Below are 15,982 nucleotides of genomic sequence, written 5' to 3' on the forward strand. Positions count from 1 at the left end.
AAGATCCCAGAACCGTGTGAAAGATTCTGCACGTGACTGGATCTTCCAATTGGCCAGGCTCAAGATAAACGAGACGAATCTCTTTTTTGTTCATTTGCAGAGCGGTGAATCCGTAAGATCCCTTTTGTCTGGCGAACTTCTCGTTCAATCCATGTGGTTCGAAAACGGTGGCGGCAGACGATTCCTCAGCCCGAATGTCCCATACATCGTCATCCGGCTCGTTTCTTTCGATTTCTTGCTCTTCCTCATCCGAGGTCGACTCGGACCGTGAAGTACGTGGCAAATGGGAAGTCGATGTACAATCCACTCCGCAGCTGAGACAGCATCTTGTTCCGCCGAATTCTCTAATGTCCGGGTGGCCACAGCAGCGGGGCTTTTTGGTGTGCAGATGGAATGATTCGTCGCTCGGGTCGGATGTTGGACTCTCTTGGTCTTCGTCAAAGCCCCGCTTGCATCCACGTTCCTGCTGTTCCGACATGCCGTTCATGATGTGCGAGGCAAAACTCGGTAGAGCGTTGGGGGGCGTATGTGGAACTTGGTCGGAACACCACGGGTTCCAACGGCTAAGCGGCAGCTTTTGATATCGAGTCGTGTCACTGTAGCAGAGGAAATCAGGTTGACGTGAACGTGTCAAAGATGGCCGGACTTCATGGGGTGATACTGTCATGTCCACAAGGCTTTCAACAAGGCAGCTCGACCCCACTTCAGCCTCACCGCGTGGCATGACACGATAGGTCCGCCACCAATGCATGTTACCTAGACCCAGCAGTAAGCTTACAAACCATGTTTATCAGCATGAGCGCCTCAGATCTTAACCACTCAGCCTCGTCCTTAAGCACAATCTTAGCATAACAGTAGTAGTAGCCATCGAGCTTCACTCCTGAAGCTGGCCACTTCGAAACATTTTCAAGACAAGCCATGCGCACATTCCGCCTTGTTCCAATACCACACCGACAACGATCAGCCTCGCCCCAATACCAAATGTACGGATCAGAAGGCTGAGAGCAAGGTCGAGACTCTCAACACGCCTAAGCCCAAGACTAATGGCAAGGCACAAAACGACGAGGAAGGATTCCAGGCAACAGCCACCAAGATCGCTGAGCTGGCGTATCAGCTCTCAGCCTCGACGATGGATCTTGTATCTAAAATACCACGATGACCCAATAGAAAATCGACCTCGAACAGCCATATTCAGAGCGGATCCAATGCCATTACAAGTACATATACACACCCACCCCCAGCCCACCCCTACACATCCCGATCCAACCCCTGCGCCTCGCACATGCCGCGATACAACCCGCCCACCCTAGCAATCAACTCGCCATGGCACCCCTCCTCCGCCACCCTGCCGTCTCGAAAAACATATATACGATCAGCATTTCTGACCGTGCTCAACCGATGCGCCACCGCCACCGTAATCCTCTTCCCACCCCCACCACCGTTCCCTCCCCCACCACCACTCCCTCCCCCACTCCCACCACCACCACCTGCCCCACCACTTCCTCCCTTCGCAGCCTCATCCAACGCCCCCAACACGACCCTCTCGCTCTCCGTATCCAACGCGCTCGTCGCCTCGTCCAGCAACAGCACGCGCGGCGCGCGCACGAGGGCGCGGGCGATGGCGACGCGCTGGCGCTGGCCGCCCGAGAGCGCGACGCCGCCGCGGGCGCCGGCGTGGGTGTCGAGGCCCTCGGGCAGGGAGGCGACGAAGTCGGCGAGGTTGGCCTGCCGGGCGGCGCGGGTGATGTTCTGGTTTCTCTGCTCTTCCGATAACGTGTCGTCGTCGTCCAGGCCGAGGGCGATGTTTTCGCGGATCGTGCCTTGGTAGAGTGTCGGTTCCTGCTGGACGAGGGCGACGTGCTGGCGGTACAGGCGGGGGTTGAGGGTGGCGAGGTCGGAAGAGGAAGAAGACGAAGAGGAAGAAGACGACAAAGTGATGCGGCCGGACGACGGGTCGTAGAAGCGCTCGAGCAGGCCGATGGCGGTCGACTTGCCGCAGCCGCTGCCGCCGACCAGGGCGACGAACTGGCCGGGCGCCACCGCCAGCGACACGCCGCGCAGCACCCTGGCGTCCGGGCGGGTCGGGTACGTGAAGCCGACGGCGTCGAGCGACAGCGAGAGGTCGCCGTCGCCGTTGCCCGGCGGGAAGGGCCCGTTGTCGCGGTTCGCGGCCGTCTCGGCGACGGTGGGGCGGAGGGAGCGCAGCCAGGCGATGTAGTTGCCCGCGCCGACGGCCTTGGTGATGCTGGTCGTGTACGAGAAGAACTGGCCCGCGGCCTGGCCGGAGAAGAAGACGCCCAGGAAGACGATGTAGAACTGCTTCATGTCGTACTCGCCCGTCGAGAGCAGGCGGCAGCCGTACCAGAAGCCCAACGCCATGACCAGAAACTCGATCGACTGCGTCAGCGCGAACCAGAACATGGTGTGCACGATCGACGGGATCGCGACGCGCACGATGTCGTCGACCCTCTCGCGGTAGCGGTCCAGCACGTTGCGCTCCAGCGCCAGCGACGACACGGTGCGGATGGCGCCGACGGCCTCGCCCGCCAGGGCCGCGCTGTCGGCGAAGCGCCTGGCCGCGTCGTCGTTCATTTTGAACTCGAGCCGCATGCGCAGGTAGCCGGCCGACACGAGCGGCGGCATGCCGCCGAGGACGACGACCAGGCCCAGCTTCCAGCCCGTGGCCAGCCCCAGCGCGCAGCTCGCCGTCACGTTGACCATGACGATGAAGATGGTGGCCAGGTTGAAGCCGAACAGCTCCTGCAGCTGCGTCGGCTGCGACGACAGCCGGCTCGCCAGCGCCCCCGTCGTGTTCTCGGCGCGGTCGAAGAACTCGATGTCCTGCCGGAGCGTGGTGTCGAAGATGACGCGCCGGTAGAAGTGCGTCATGTGCTGCGACACGACGTTGGCCACCCAGCCGATGATGAAGTATGCGACCAGGTTGCCGATGGCGATGACGAGGAACATGAGCGAGTAGAAGTCGCCCTCGTCGGTCAGCTTGCTGCCCGTGTATGCGAACACGCTCATCAGCTCGCTGAGGACGAGTGCCTGCCCGGGGTACGTTGCGCCTGCAGAGCTCCCGTCAGTCATCGGATATCATCACCCTTCCCCTCCGCACCATCACTCACCTCCAATCAGACAGGCAACCGCAATGAGAGCGAACCACGGCCACAGCTCCCGTTGCTCCCTCAGCATTGCGACCACCACCCACAATATCCCTCTCTGCTCGTGGTTGCTGTAGTCCAGCATCTCCTGCCGTTCCCTCGACGAGGCGTGAGCGGTACTCGCCCGCGTCGGCGTTTTGGACATATCAACCTTCTCCGCGACCTCCTCTTTCTCCTCGACATCATCTCCCTCCTCTGCGCCACCACCCCGACCATTCTCCTCCCCACCGCCCAGATCCTGCGCCCGCACCAACCGCGCATACGCCCCGCCCGCGCGCAGCAGCTCGTCGTGCGTCCCCTGCTCGACGATCCGGCCCTTGGCCATGACGACAATGTTATCCGCATGCCTGACGGTCGCCAGCTTGTGCGCGATGACGACGGTGGTGCGGTGCTCGGCGGCGCGGTCCAGCGCGCGCTGCACCACGCCCTCCGAGTGCGGGTCGAGCGCGCTCGTCGCCTCGTCCAGCAGCAGCACGTCGGGGTCGGCGACGACGGCGCGCGCGATGGCCACGCGCTGCTTCTGCCCGCCCGACAGCAGGCCCGCGCGCTCGCCGACGGGCGTGTCGTAGCCCAGCGGCAGGTCCGAGACGAAGTCGTGCGCGTTGGCGACGCGGCACGCCTCGACGACGCGCGCCATCTGCTCGGCGCGTGGCGCCTTCTCCCACGCCGTGCCCGTGAGCCCGTACGCGACGTTGTCGAAGACGGTGCCGTTGAAGAGCACCGGCTCCTGCTGCACGAGCCGGACCCGCGTGCGCAGCCAGTTCAGGTTGAGCGTCTCGATGGGCCGGCCGTCGAGCGTCATCGTGCCCGTCGCCGGGTTGTACCACCGCTCGATCAAGCCGACGATGGTGCTCTTTCCCGAGCCGCTGGCGCCGACGAGCGCCGTCGTCTTGCGCGCCGGGAAGCGCAGCGTGAAGTCGTTGAGGACGGGAACGTCGGGGCGCGTGGGGTAGGAGAAGTTGACGTCCGTCAGCTCCATCTCGCCGTGTACGGTTGAAGGCTGCTCGCCACCGGCTTCGAGCGGGTTGATAAGAGAGCGCCGGTCGATGGTCTTGAAGAGGGCGGAGGCGGCGGACGTCGAGTTGGCGAAGGCTTGGAAGTAGGGCGAGATTTGCGTCAGTGAGGTGGCGGCGATGACGACGGAGAATAGAACGCTGGTTTTCTTGTGTCAGCTTTGGCTCTTTGGACTGGAGTGTGGAAGGGTTGGGTCTTCCTGAGCCCTGCCGGGGGTGCTATGCTTGGTCGATGTGGCTAGTTGAATCCGATGTTGAAGTCTACTATCCGCACAAGCATGGCGCAGTGTGCCTATAACACCGAAGGAGATAGGCTCAATCCTCTCGCAGCAACCGGTGATACTCACGTAATAATAACACCAGGGTCCTCAATCTCGCCCTCAGCATACATGTGGACGCCCCTCCAGAAGGCCAGGGCGAAGCCGGCGTAGATGCAGAAGAACTCGACGCTGAACATGAAGCCCCAAATGGGGCTCTTCTTGCTTCCCAGCCGGTGCGCCTTCTGCAGGTAGCCGTCGTACTTCCTGACCAGCTTCGGCCGCATCCAGAACGCGTGCACGTTGCGCACCGACGAGAAGACGTCCTCGGCGAGGGCGCCGGCCTGCGAGTAGACGTCCAGGATGCGCGCCTCGAGCGCGGCGTCCATGCCGACCGTCACGCCGATGACGAGCAGGATGACGGGCGCGATGGTGATGGTGATGAGCGTCAGCTTCCACTGCGTCGCCAACGCGACGACGACGGCCGACACGAACGTCGCGATGGCCTGCACCGTGAAGCCCAGCTTCTCGCAGATGCCCTGCTGCACCTGGTTGCCGTTGGTCGTCACCTTGGCCGTCACGGACCCGCCGTCGCCGCTGTCGAAGTAGGCGATTTCCTGCGAGAGCGTGGCTTGCAGGAACCGGTATCGGATGTTGCGGGTGATGCGCGTGCCGGTGATGGTCATGCACATCTGGAGGGGGCGTCAGACTCGGGACACGCTCCGGAGAGCACCGGGGAAGAGCGCACCGTGAAGATGTAGACAAGACAAAACCTGCCGATGAAAATGTACACGAACCATAGCCTGCCAGCATGTCAGAAAACGGTCCTTCCCACTCGGTCATCTCCACACGTACGCATATTTGCCAACCTCCTGTCGAAACTCAGCAGGCGTGCTGATTTCTCGCTGGAAATCCGAGATGACGCCAACGAAACCGCCAAAGACGAGCTGGATCAGGGACATGGCGACGCCAGAGCCGCAGGCAGCAGCAACGGAGATGGCATTGAGCAGCCAATCCGTCTGCTCGGAGAAGCTGAATATCCTCTGTCGAAGCCGAGTCAGTCTCGCCCAAGATCAGACCAAAGGGCGGCGTGAAGAATCACCAAGTAGGTTGCAAACGCTCCAGCATCTTTCCGAATCTCATCCGATGTATTGATCCTATCGTTTGATGAGGTGGAATCCCCTTCATTCGAGGTCCCGTCGTTGAATTCTTCTGCCGTCTCGCGACCCATTGGCGTTGACGAAGGTGGCGCGCAGGGCCGATCAGAGGAAAAGATGGGCTGGTAGCGAAAGGGGAGCGACAGGAAAATCAAGAGAGAACAAATGTGTGTGGCATCCTTGACCAGGTCGAGGACAGACCATGGAATATAGCCGGGGCCATTCTTTCATCTACAACAAGACATGTCGTGGTTGCGTGGAGAAGGCAACGGTGTGGCGGACTAGTGTCCACGGACTCCGCGGACTCCGCGTGCGATGGTCCGGTGCGGCCAAGAGCCCTGAGCTTGGCACCCATGCCGACCGCGTTTGCTCGGACGGCCCAGAGGTCCGCGGATTGGCCCGCCGTGAGTTCGAAAAGAGCTCTGAAAGTGAGTCATGATAAGTGGGTGCCTGTCCCACGCCAACGCTCCCGCTGTGAATCTTGAATTCCGTCAACGCCTCCACAATCACCGCAAAGTCGACCCTACCAAGACGCCAACCCGAAGTGTCTTACATGCCCAGCTCTTGGTCCGTCCCGTCGAGGTTCAGCATGTCCATGACCGGCCTGTTTGCGCCCAGCCAGTTGCCCAGAAACATTGACATGTCCATATTGCCCGCATCCAGTCCATGCGCCGGCACCGGCCACGTCGGCCACACAAAGTCTTGGGCGGACATGGGTGGGTGAGGGTCCGTCACGGCCGGAAACACCAGGGAGCCGTCGTCGTGCTGCTGCATCCCGGTGAGCGTCTGCCGTGAGTTTATCAGAACCTCGGCTGCGTCCGTAAACGCCTTGCACACCGTGTACAGCCGCAGCGCGCCCTCCGAGACGTGCTTGGCCTGGTCCAGGGTCCCCGTTGTCTCTTGCAGCAGCTTGAGATCTTCCGTCGACATTGTCGCAATCGCATGTGTGAAGATGACGACGAAAGGGGTGAAGGTGGGGTAAAGTAAAATCCTGCTCCCGTCAGCACATCAGGACAAGAGGATGATTTGGGTTCCACTGCGCGAACCAGGTAACATAGTCCATCTGCTCAAGCATGCTGCTGCTCTGGAACGATTCGAAACATTTCAAATGCGCTTGCAACCCAAGCCGTGCCGTCTCGAAGCACTTGGAGCTGATCTCCGTACCCGTGCCGGTTGAAGTTTGCGCTCGGTATATGGTGGTGAGGACCGTGTACGCAATAAAGTCTGCCGCATGCACCATGCTATCAAGGTGTTCTCCATACTCGGCCCCACTGGCGTCGATCTGATGTCAATATGTCAGCTGTGCATTCAAACAGCAAAACGGGACGTGGTCCGTACCGCCACCAGCTCGTTTCGCAGGTCCACCATTCTTTGCGTCAGTTCTTCTACCGCCAACAATCTCTGCTCGGAAGATGCTTTGGATGCACCAATCGAGTATAGCCGATCATAAACCTCGCCTTGGACTCTCGCGAAGCGGATCGATGCATGCGCAATCTCATCCCACGCACGAAACCTGACATTCGGCGAGACTTTATAAAACTCAACGTCAATGTCATCGTCCTGGAAATTGCTTTTCCGCCCGAGACAAAGAGAGAGATTTTTGTCCAGCATGTAAAGGGTCCAGAAAGAGTGTCGTTTTACTTCAGCAGTCTCGAAATTGTCATTCTTCAGGTGTGACGCTCTGTGGTAGCCGAGAGTCTGGCACATGGCGTGACCGGCAGCTACGTATGTCCAGACCAGCTGGACTTTGGACTGCTCTTGCGCCCTTGTAGCCTTCCAGGAGTCAACTCACAGCCAAGAACAAGCTGGCAAAGGAGGGTGCATACCGCAAGCATCAAAGACTGGATGTTCTCAAGCGTTGGGACGACAAGGCTCTCGTATCTCTCCAGGCATTGGTAGAAGTTGTGCTCGCAAAGCTCGGCGTAGGTATGGAGGTCCCAGTTAGAAAGGGCGTTGTCGTTTTCAGTTATGTAGTCTCTCAAAGTGAAGAAAAGAATGCCGTGCATGAGCGTCAGGGAGCCGGGTGCAACAGAGTCGGAGGGGAAGTAGATTTTCTGGCAGAGCTTCTCGAGCTGCTGAAGGTCTCGCCAGCAGTAGCCGACGAGCGAGAAGGGCGGGTGGACTGGGGTCGAGGTCAGTATGGCCCGAGAAGCATTGACTAGACGCACCCTTGATCCTCCGCACAATGGCCACAACAAGCTCGACGGGCGGCAGGGTTAGCTCGGGCGGGCCGGCGCGGGGAGCGGATGGGGAAAGGTAGGCGTCGTGCACGCGGGTCGACGAGTCGTGCGTCTCGAGGCTGTCCCGCAACGACGAGAGCGCACTGCGCACCTCGGCCGTCGAGGCGCCGCCAAGCACACGCGCGATGGTGCGATCGGCCGCCTCCCCGGCCTGCAGCGTCTGCGAGCCGAAAGAGGAATCTCCCTCATAGGCGGCGATGAGGGTCGAGGGCGAATCGTGGGCCGAGGCCGAGGGGCCGCGTTCGTTCCCGGGCGACGAGCGAGCAGCAGGCGTGGTGCCGCGCGACAGCGAAATGTCCTTGACGCTCCTCTCGATCGAGGCAAGGCGCTGCTGGATCAGTTCGATCTGCTTTTCGTACTGGCTGGAGATGACAACACGCGGGCGGTGCTCGGCGGAGCGGGCGGCGGCCTGGCAAGCGATGCCCAGCGTCTTGCAGCTGGAGCACGGGATGGCTTTGTCGCATCTGATCTGGGCTGTGTCAGTCCATGCGGCGCGGCGTAGGCAGCTGGAGGACACACTTTTCTCAAGCGACAGTTTTCGCACTGTAGCAGCAGATGGCGTCAGCACGTGGCGCAACAGGGAGGGCGTCGTGCATACCGCTCGGGACAGGAACGAGTTGCGCTGAGCGCCATTGGAGGATTCAGACATGGCTTGGTGGGGGGATGGTAGCGTGGCAGCGAGGAATGCGAGCCTGTCGCTGCAATGGAAGCTGTGGAAGGCGGAGCGAGGCGTGCTGGCCGCTTTCTATGGGCATGACGGCGTGCGGGTTGAATTGTGGCAGCCTGGCCCGCGCGCAGCAGCTGGAGAAGCGCGAGGAGCGAATCGAGGCTGTGCGGGAGAGCTTAGGAGAGCTTGGAAGCCGCCGAGTCGAAGCTATAAAATCGCGCGCTGACAAGGCCTTAGGGTGCCCCATCCCTCAGCCCTACCACGCTTGGCCTCTTTGCGTGCTGCGGCGAGCTGCCATGCCAATTGACTGCAAAAGGATGCCGGCGTGAGGCGGAGGATGCGATGGTTGTGCGCGAAAAACGGCCCGCGACAACGGCGGCGAAACGACGCCCCTGACTCGCGTCGCGCGCCGAACACGAGGCAGCCCATCCTCTTTCCCAATCTGGTAACAAATTTGTAACATTTCGGACGTCATCCGCCTGGAAGCGGTATCATTGCTGCGGTTAGGCACTGGATCAAATGCCCAAGATTTTGATGAAAAGGCAAGTCCGCGCAGGCGTCTCGATTACGGGTACTACCTACCTCGGCTACACCTCACCCTTCCGCGCTCCATTCTGCACTTCTCAGCTAACGTAATTGGCCAGCCTCACACTAGTGTAGACTCTGCACTACACTGATGCAGGCTGCACTGTCTGAGCTGAGTGGCTGAATTCCTGTATCACTTGCAAGACCCCGAAGAAATAACGACTCAATTACCATCACCGAAAAAGCGGAGACCAAATACGACATCTCTCATTGCTGTCGGGGGGTATCTCATTCTATATCGTCGACTCTCATTCACCAGGCGAGCGCCGCCGCCCATCCGACGTGGCACGCGTCGCCGGGCCTCCTGGCATGTCATGCACTCCCGACGGCCAACCAGCCCAGCCAGCTCGCTACAAAAACAGCAAATCACGTGGCGCGACGGATCGCCCTGCATACTTCGCCAGCTCACTTCTGCTTCTGCGGCTGCCAGCAGCGTTGAGCCGCACCGCGTAGTCGACGACCTCGCCTGAAGCTTCCGCCTCTGGTGCCGCGGCTGCAGGTGCTCCAGCTCCTCCGCCGCAGCTGCCAATCCCCTCCTCATCCACCTCCTGCACTGCGTCCAAATCCAAATGCGGTATCGCGTCGCCGAAGGGCCCCTCACTGTGCCTCAGCACCATTCGCCGACGGGATGATTGTGGCGAGGGGCGAGACGATGCTGCCGCCGGTGGTGCGAAAGGCGGCAACGACTCCCACCGCTCTTGAGGGAGTTGTTCTTCGGACAGGATGATCGCCAGCTGCAGCCCGAGCTGGGAGTCGGACAGGGTGCGCATTTCCTTGTCGGATCGCTGCCGTTTCGCCGCGCGTGGCGAAAAGGGAAGGAATGCGGAGCAGGCGGCAGCCGACGTTGTATATTGCTTTCCTCCGGGTGTGATGGGTGTGATGGGCGACGGCGGACTTGATGAGTCGCGGGTCGACAGGCCGCTTTCGAGCGCGGGTGGTGATGAGGGTGATGATGAGTCGAGCGAGAAGCTTGACAGGATCTGGCTGCAGTAGTTGAGGGAGTTATAGATGGTGCGGTTGCGGAGCAACGCGAGGGGCGGCCCAGCGGGCAGCGCCGGTTGCTCTTTCGGGGAGGCGAGGCTCCAGTCGGAAGGGAAGGGGTTTGACATTTTCGCGTGTGAGTCGCGGTGCGGGTGTTGTGTCTTGGGGAGAATGAAGGCCGTCGCTTGTTGAGACAGTGCGATGGCGGCGGATGGGCGCGGCGGTGGTGTGGTGAGGGGGGCAGTCGCTGCTGGAAGGCGCCTTCTTAAAGTACGACAGACGGGGAGCAAAAGTACGGCTGTGAGAGAAAAAACGACCTCTCCGGCGGGAAGGAACTGTTTTCAATTGGCTCTGTTCTACTTTGGCCCGTTGGCAGGCGACGTACCACGTTCAGCACCGGGGCAGTCAGAAGTAGAACCATGGCGCCCATCAGCACAGCGACAACGGTAGCGAGCAGCGAACGGAATGTAAATTGGTACAGCTGGAGATAGCAAAAGGCGTGAAGCTGTTTGGATATGGGGGCAAGCAGGAGAAAAGAAGCCACGCCTCGCTGAAGCCCTGACATCGTACCACGTCAAGCCATGTTAACCTTATTTGAACCACGTCGAAAGGTGCGGGCTGAAACAGTGGACCCTGGTGTATGTGTCCGCGCCGCAAGGGGAGACGCATCATTCGTCTTCCTCACTCGTCGCTTCGTGATTAGCCTTGCCGCTGTCGCTGCCAGCCTCGTCGCCGGCCACAGCACTGCCCGACCCTTCGAAATTCGGTCTTACCACTGTCTGACCCATTTTTGCCAGAGCGGCCTCAACCTCGGGGAGCAGGCCCATCAGCGCGTTGTACTGGTCGAGGCTAAGAGAGATTCCCTGCAAGGGTCGTATCAGCCAGGGTACGAGTGTGGAACGATGGGGCGGCCGACGCACCTTTCTGCCGGGCATCTGCGCGCCCTCTTTCTCGTAGTATTCGCGGACGCTAATCAACGGCTTTCCGCTGTACTCGGAGACGGTGACGCGGCGTCTGCTCGACAGCTGAGTGAGAGGCGGGTGGGGTCAGCACAGTCTCAATTGCGGGCGCGTTTCGGTCTCACCTCCCAGTAGACATTGCCCTCGTTGTCCACCTGCTTTCCTTCCGAGGGCTGGCTGTTCTTCGCTTTCTTGGCCACGGATCCCTCGTCTGCTACGACGAAGCCATCGTCCTCGTAATCGTTGGCGGCGGCGCGTTTGCGACCGCGAGCGGCGGCAGTTCCCTTGGGCATCTCGTCGTCTCCGTACAGGTAGCGGTAGCGGCCGATAGTAGCAACGCGCGAACGGGTGGAAAACCGCGCGATTGGGCTGAAGCGGCGAATGGCAAGATTGAGCATGGAGTTGGTTGGATAAGTGAGAAAGGGCTTTGGCGGAGGACGCGTTTCGTGCAACAGCGCGTCGGTCGCAATGACGTGATGTGGGGCCCAAGCTTCTGCTGTGCTTCCGCCCCCGCCGCCACGCTTCACTTACCCAAATCAACAATCTCACAAGTCGGGCATTGAAGTTACGAGACAAGAGAGTCGCGGGGAAAATCAGTTGATAACTACTGCAAGAAGACCTTTCTTTTCCCATCCGACAACACAGTTCCATTACAGCCGTCCGCCACCACCCGCAACAAGCAAGCGTGCGTTTCTTTCCGTCAAGCGCACCAAAGCAATGCCACCGAACCCCGACTCAACAAATCCACCCACCTCTCTCCAACACCTCAGAACAACCTGAACACGGCAAAGAACCCGGGGAACTGATACCGCCGCGACGCACCACTCGACGCGCTCGCCGATGCCGCCATCACCGTTCCCGAACCCGAGCCCGAGCCTGAAGCCGACCGAGTCGCAGACCGAGTCCCTGTCGTGGTCAACGTCGACGTCGTCTTGCTCCCGAGCGTGATCTCAACCGTCGCGCCCGAGGACGAGCGAGTACCGCTGCCGCTGCTGCTGCTAGTGGCCTGTCTCTTGGCGACAGCATCGTCCTTTGACGTCGTCGTCTCATCACTTGGCTCTTCCGTCGTCGACGTCGTTGTCGTCTCAGACGAGTCGTACGTCGTGGTCTCATCGCTTGGCGCGACCGTCGTCGTTGATGTCGTCGTTGACGTAGTCTCAGATGAATCGTACGCCGTGGTCGTGGTCTCCCCGCTTGGCTCGTCCGTCGTCGTCGTGGTCTCCTCGCTCGTGGTCGTGGTGCTATCAGCCGGCGCTTCCGTGGTTGTGGTGGTCTCCTCGCTGGTTGTGGTGGTATCCTCTGGCTCTTCCGTCGTCGTCGTCGTCGTCTCGTACGACTCGTCCGTCGGGCTGGCTGTGCTCGTGCTCGTCGTCTCATACGACTCGTCCGTCGGGCTGGCTGTGCTGGACGTCTCGTAGCCAATGTCGGCCCACGACGCCGAATCCAGGACCGTGCTGGTCTCGTACGACGTCTCGACCGCCTCGTCGTCGTCGTATTCAACATCGCCGCTATCGATCGTACTGTTGGCGCTATCGTCGACCTGGAACAGTTCCGCGGCGGCAATGGGAACACTACCAGCCGTGCCCGTAATGGTGGTCGAAGCAGATCGAGTCAGCGTTGATCGAGTCAACGCAGATCGAGTCAACGTAGATCGAGTCGACGTAGATCGAGTCGACGTTGATTGAGTTGACGTGGATCCAGTCGACGTCGATCGAGCCAACCCAGATCGAGTCGACGTAGATCCAGTGGACGTAGAGCGAGTTGTCGTAGAGCGAGGCGGCGTCATACCGCCGTACGTCGGGTCGGAGATGTGGCTCCAAGTCGAGGGGTCGACACTCGTGCTGGTCTCGTAGGAATGCGAGGCCCGCAGTGTCCGCGTTCGCGTCACTGTCCGTGTCACTGTCCGCGTCCGTCGCGACCGCGATGGCTTTAGGGTGCTGGCGATGCTGATTTGGGATGGTCTGGATGTCTGGAAGCCAGTGCTGTACGAGTACGACGACGATGACGGCGACGACGAAGACGACCAAGACGACGACGACGACGATGATGATGTTGAAGACGACGCGAGTGTTGTTGCCGCTGCGAGGGTTGTTGCCGCTGCAGATGTTGCTGCAGCGAGTGTTGTTGCCGCTGCGGATGTTGCTGCCGCCGACTTTGATGCACTGTCGTCGGTCACTTGACAGTGCACGGCGGTGAGGGAGAGGCTGCTCAGGAGGAGCAGGCGGCTTGGGGCTGTGAAGCGCATTTTGGATGTTGGTTCAGTGTTGGCTTTGAAGAGATGGTCTTATGGGCACGCTGGAAGATGCGGTCGATGCTTGGTGAGTGAGTTGGTGCTCAGACAAGGTTTTATACGCTGCTTCAACAACAGCACGGTAAGCTACCTTCGTTTGACAGGGCTACAGTTGATGGGGAAGGGGCCACCTGGGTAACCCCCTGCATGAAGACAACGGTTTCGGCGAGCTTGGCACGTGATAGCGCCAACAAGGGATGTCGCGAACGTAGCCTCGTGCGAATGTGGCATGTCCGAGCCGAGCCAAGCAGGTAACAGAGAAGAGTGATTCGAGGACGCGAGGCATCAAGCGAACCCGGACCGGGTATAGCATGCCTTCCTCTTTCGGCCTTTTGTTCTTGGTCCAGGTTTGGCCATGGCACTACTGACAGGGCGGGTGAAGTCCACACCATTTCCGATCATCCCTTGCCCTGTGGTGAACACTGACGGACTTGAAGAATAATTGCGACATCTTCGTTCGACTTGAAGAATGTGGGAGTGTCAAGAAGAGAGTGTCTATTTTTACAACAATGATCAACACTGAGGGTTTGCCTGCGATAGGTGGAAGGTCAGGCGATCAAAAGGTGGAAGGTGGCGTTTTTAGTAGCAAAGCTGAGAAGCTCGGGTATAAGTCGAGCTGTCTCCGACTCCGGCACAGGCTACAACGACAACGGGAACGATGGCTGCGAAAATCATGATTCCGGAAACCGATCATACGACCACTGCCCAGGAGAAGGGAAGTGCGGTCCATGGGTCGTCAGCAACCATCGAAACGTCGGAGATGGCTGACACGGAGCACTTTACGGCAGCCGGCCGGCCGTGTGTACCTTCCCGCTGTGCCCCATGTCTATTCCGCTCACAACCTCCTGCAGGAAACCGGACTTTCACCCGGGCATCTCGAACATGGACTGCGGATCGTTTAGCGGCAGCGGTGCGCCGAACCTGCTGCCATTCAGGTTCACCGACGAATCCATCATCAACGTACCGATACCCGCAGAAGACCTGGAGGATCCGGAGTCAGAGTCCCATCCGCCGGCAACCGAAAGGCGGTCGTCGTGGATGGCAAAGCTCGGCAGGAAGCTTGGTAACAAGGGAAAGCAGCCGATTTTGAACGTGAAGATGACGCGAGGGGAGTACTTGAAGTACTGGGCCAAAGACGAAAACGGAAATTACGTCGGCACTGAGCCTGAGGGAGAGGGCAAGCGGATATGGCGCGAGAAACTCGGAGCTGAGCGCAAGGCATGAGCCGGTATTATTGTTGGGATCTGTGAATCTGTTGATGAAGATGCGACTCGGGGTGGAATTTCCGGCAGTCGTCAACCTGACAGTAGATGAATTTGAGGACAGAGCCAGAGTCAAATGCGTATCATGACGCCGGCTAGTCACGACCGGACATGACTCGCGTTATCATCTTGAGCTGTCCGGAAGGACTTTGCGATTGGCCGTCAGTCTGTGCCGCAGCCGCGCAGGATTGCTTTGCGGCGAAGGATTGCACTCGCAGATCGTTTCGACCACAGGTATAAGACGCCGTACCCACCCACCTTTCATCGCTTTGTCGCGCGAAACATGACCACGAAGATGCACCTACCGTACCGAGGCGAGAGAAGGCGCTGATTATCGGAGATTTCGTTGAATGGAAGTCGGATTTGAAAGCCTATGGAAGGTTCACGTGAGTACCAACGCGACATCTCCGCGATAGCAAGAGTTGAAAGAGGAAATACATGTCATCGTTCGGCTTTCAATATCAGCCTGTTTGCAGAGAATCTGACGGACGAACAGGGCGAATGGCAATGGAGCATTGGCGACAGTTGCCGAAGCGTACCGAAGCGAGCCGACAGGAGCGCAGAAATGGACCATTCCAAGCAATGCAACTCAAGAGCGGCCAGTGTCGTGGCTATGGCATACAGTGACAACCTCCGCGATAAAAGACGAGGGAATGTTGGATCATAAGAAGCTTGGAAGAGCAATGGGTGGGAAGAGAAGAAAGCAGCAAGAAAGTGGGCATTGGCCGTTACTTCGGCAGCAACCCGACAGGGGGGCAGCAACACATGCTCCGAGACCCGCATCACATCTGTCGCTTTCCCCGGCCACGGGACCAGCATGTCCGTACACGGCTGCACAATTTGGCCTTGACATGGCACCGGTGCTTCGACCTTGGCCATGAGGCCTGTCGCGGCCTACACGAGCTACCCCGCTCTGCATCTATAGGCGGCCTGATAAAGTTATAGCGGCTGACGGCAGCACCGTCACCCAGAAGTACGCTGCTGATCGACAAGGCGGTGCACCTGCCCATGTCTAGCGTTGCTTCGCCGTTACACCGTTCTGCTTCGTCAGCTCCGCATGTGGGATTATCCCCGAGTCGCACCATCCGCGACAGGCCATCACTGATAACCGGAACGAGGCATAGTATGCCATCGAAACGGACGTATCCACTTTCTGCGGCTCCAGTTTCACCACTTCATCCTCCACCATGCACCTTGACGTTACTCGCCCACCCGGGCCAGAGAACTGCCTCATCCGAGCCAGTCGATTGTGTCGATGGGATGCGGGGTCGAGATTGGGAGGTCATGGACCAGCCTCGGGGGCTTGCACTGCGCACCCGTTTAAGATCTGGCTCCCTGCGGCCCGCCACGGCGCATCTCCCGTCAGCCCACTGAGGATGCCAAACACGGCTTGGCAGCGGCAAGGCC

The 15,982-nt window shown here is 59.7% G+C and overlaps 5 protein-coding genes across 5 annotated transcripts; 1 reads left to right on the forward strand and 4 right to left on the reverse strand.

Moving 5' to 3' along the window:
• Window positions 1–1,248: 1,248 nt before the first annotated feature.
• Window positions 1,249–5,665, reverse strand: SLS55_001406 (uncharacterized protein; the record flags this gene model as incomplete). Its single annotated transcript, XM_066772900.1, has 5 exons — window positions 1,249–3,068; window positions 3,129–4,318; window positions 4,525–5,126; window positions 5,304–5,477; window positions 5,537–5,665. The coding sequence occupies 5 exons, from the start codon at window positions 5,663–5,665 to the stop codon at window positions 1,249–1,251; spliced, it is 3,915 nt and encodes a 1,304-aa protein (XP_066635467.1).
• Window positions 5,666–6,140: 475 nt separating this feature from the next.
• Window positions 6,141–8,480, reverse strand: SLS55_001407 (uncharacterized protein; the record flags this gene model as incomplete). The annotated part of the gene is made up of 5 exons (XM_066772901.1): window positions 6,141–6,582; window positions 6,629–6,873; window positions 6,930–7,364; window positions 7,418–7,713; window positions 7,760–8,480. The coding sequence occupies 5 exons, from the start codon at window positions 8,478–8,480 to the stop codon at window positions 6,141–6,143; spliced, it is 2,139 nt and encodes a 712-aa protein (XP_066635468.1).
• A 2,252-nt stretch (window positions 8,481–10,732) lies between these two features.
• Window positions 10,733–11,421, reverse strand: SLS55_001408 (uncharacterized protein; the record flags this gene model as incomplete). The annotated part of the gene is made up of 3 exons (XM_066772902.1): window positions 10,733–10,927; window positions 10,985–11,089; window positions 11,149–11,421. 3 exons carry the CDS (start codon window positions 11,419–11,421, stop codon window positions 10,733–10,735), a joined length of 573 nt encoding a protein of 190 aa, XP_066635469.1.
• A 1,173-nt stretch (window positions 11,422–12,594) lies between these two features.
• On the reverse strand, window positions 12,595–13,462 carry SLS55_001409 (uncharacterized protein; the record flags this gene model as incomplete). Its single annotated transcript, XM_066772903.1, has 2 exons — window positions 12,595–13,185; window positions 13,454–13,462. The coding sequence occupies 2 exons, from the start codon at window positions 13,460–13,462 to the stop codon at window positions 12,595–12,597; spliced, it is 600 nt and encodes a 199-aa protein (XP_066635470.1).
• Window positions 13,463–14,041: 579 nt separating this feature from the next.
• Window positions 14,042–14,537, forward strand: SLS55_001410 (uncharacterized protein; the record flags this gene model as incomplete). Its single annotated transcript, XM_066772904.1, has 2 exons — window positions 14,042–14,048; window positions 14,089–14,537. The coding sequence occupies 2 exons, from the start codon at window positions 14,042–14,044 to the stop codon at window positions 14,535–14,537; spliced, it is 456 nt and encodes a 151-aa protein (XP_066635471.1).
• Between the last annotated feature and the right edge of the window lie 1,445 nt (window positions 14,538–15,982).

Source organism: Diplodia seriata (assembly GCF_021436955.1).
Source record: "Diplodia seriata strain FDS-637 chromosome Unknown scaffold_2, whole genome shotgun sequence".
NCBI classification, from domain to species: domain Eukaryota; kingdom Fungi; phylum Ascomycota; class Dothideomycetes; order Botryosphaeriales; family Botryosphaeriaceae; genus Diplodia; species Diplodia seriata.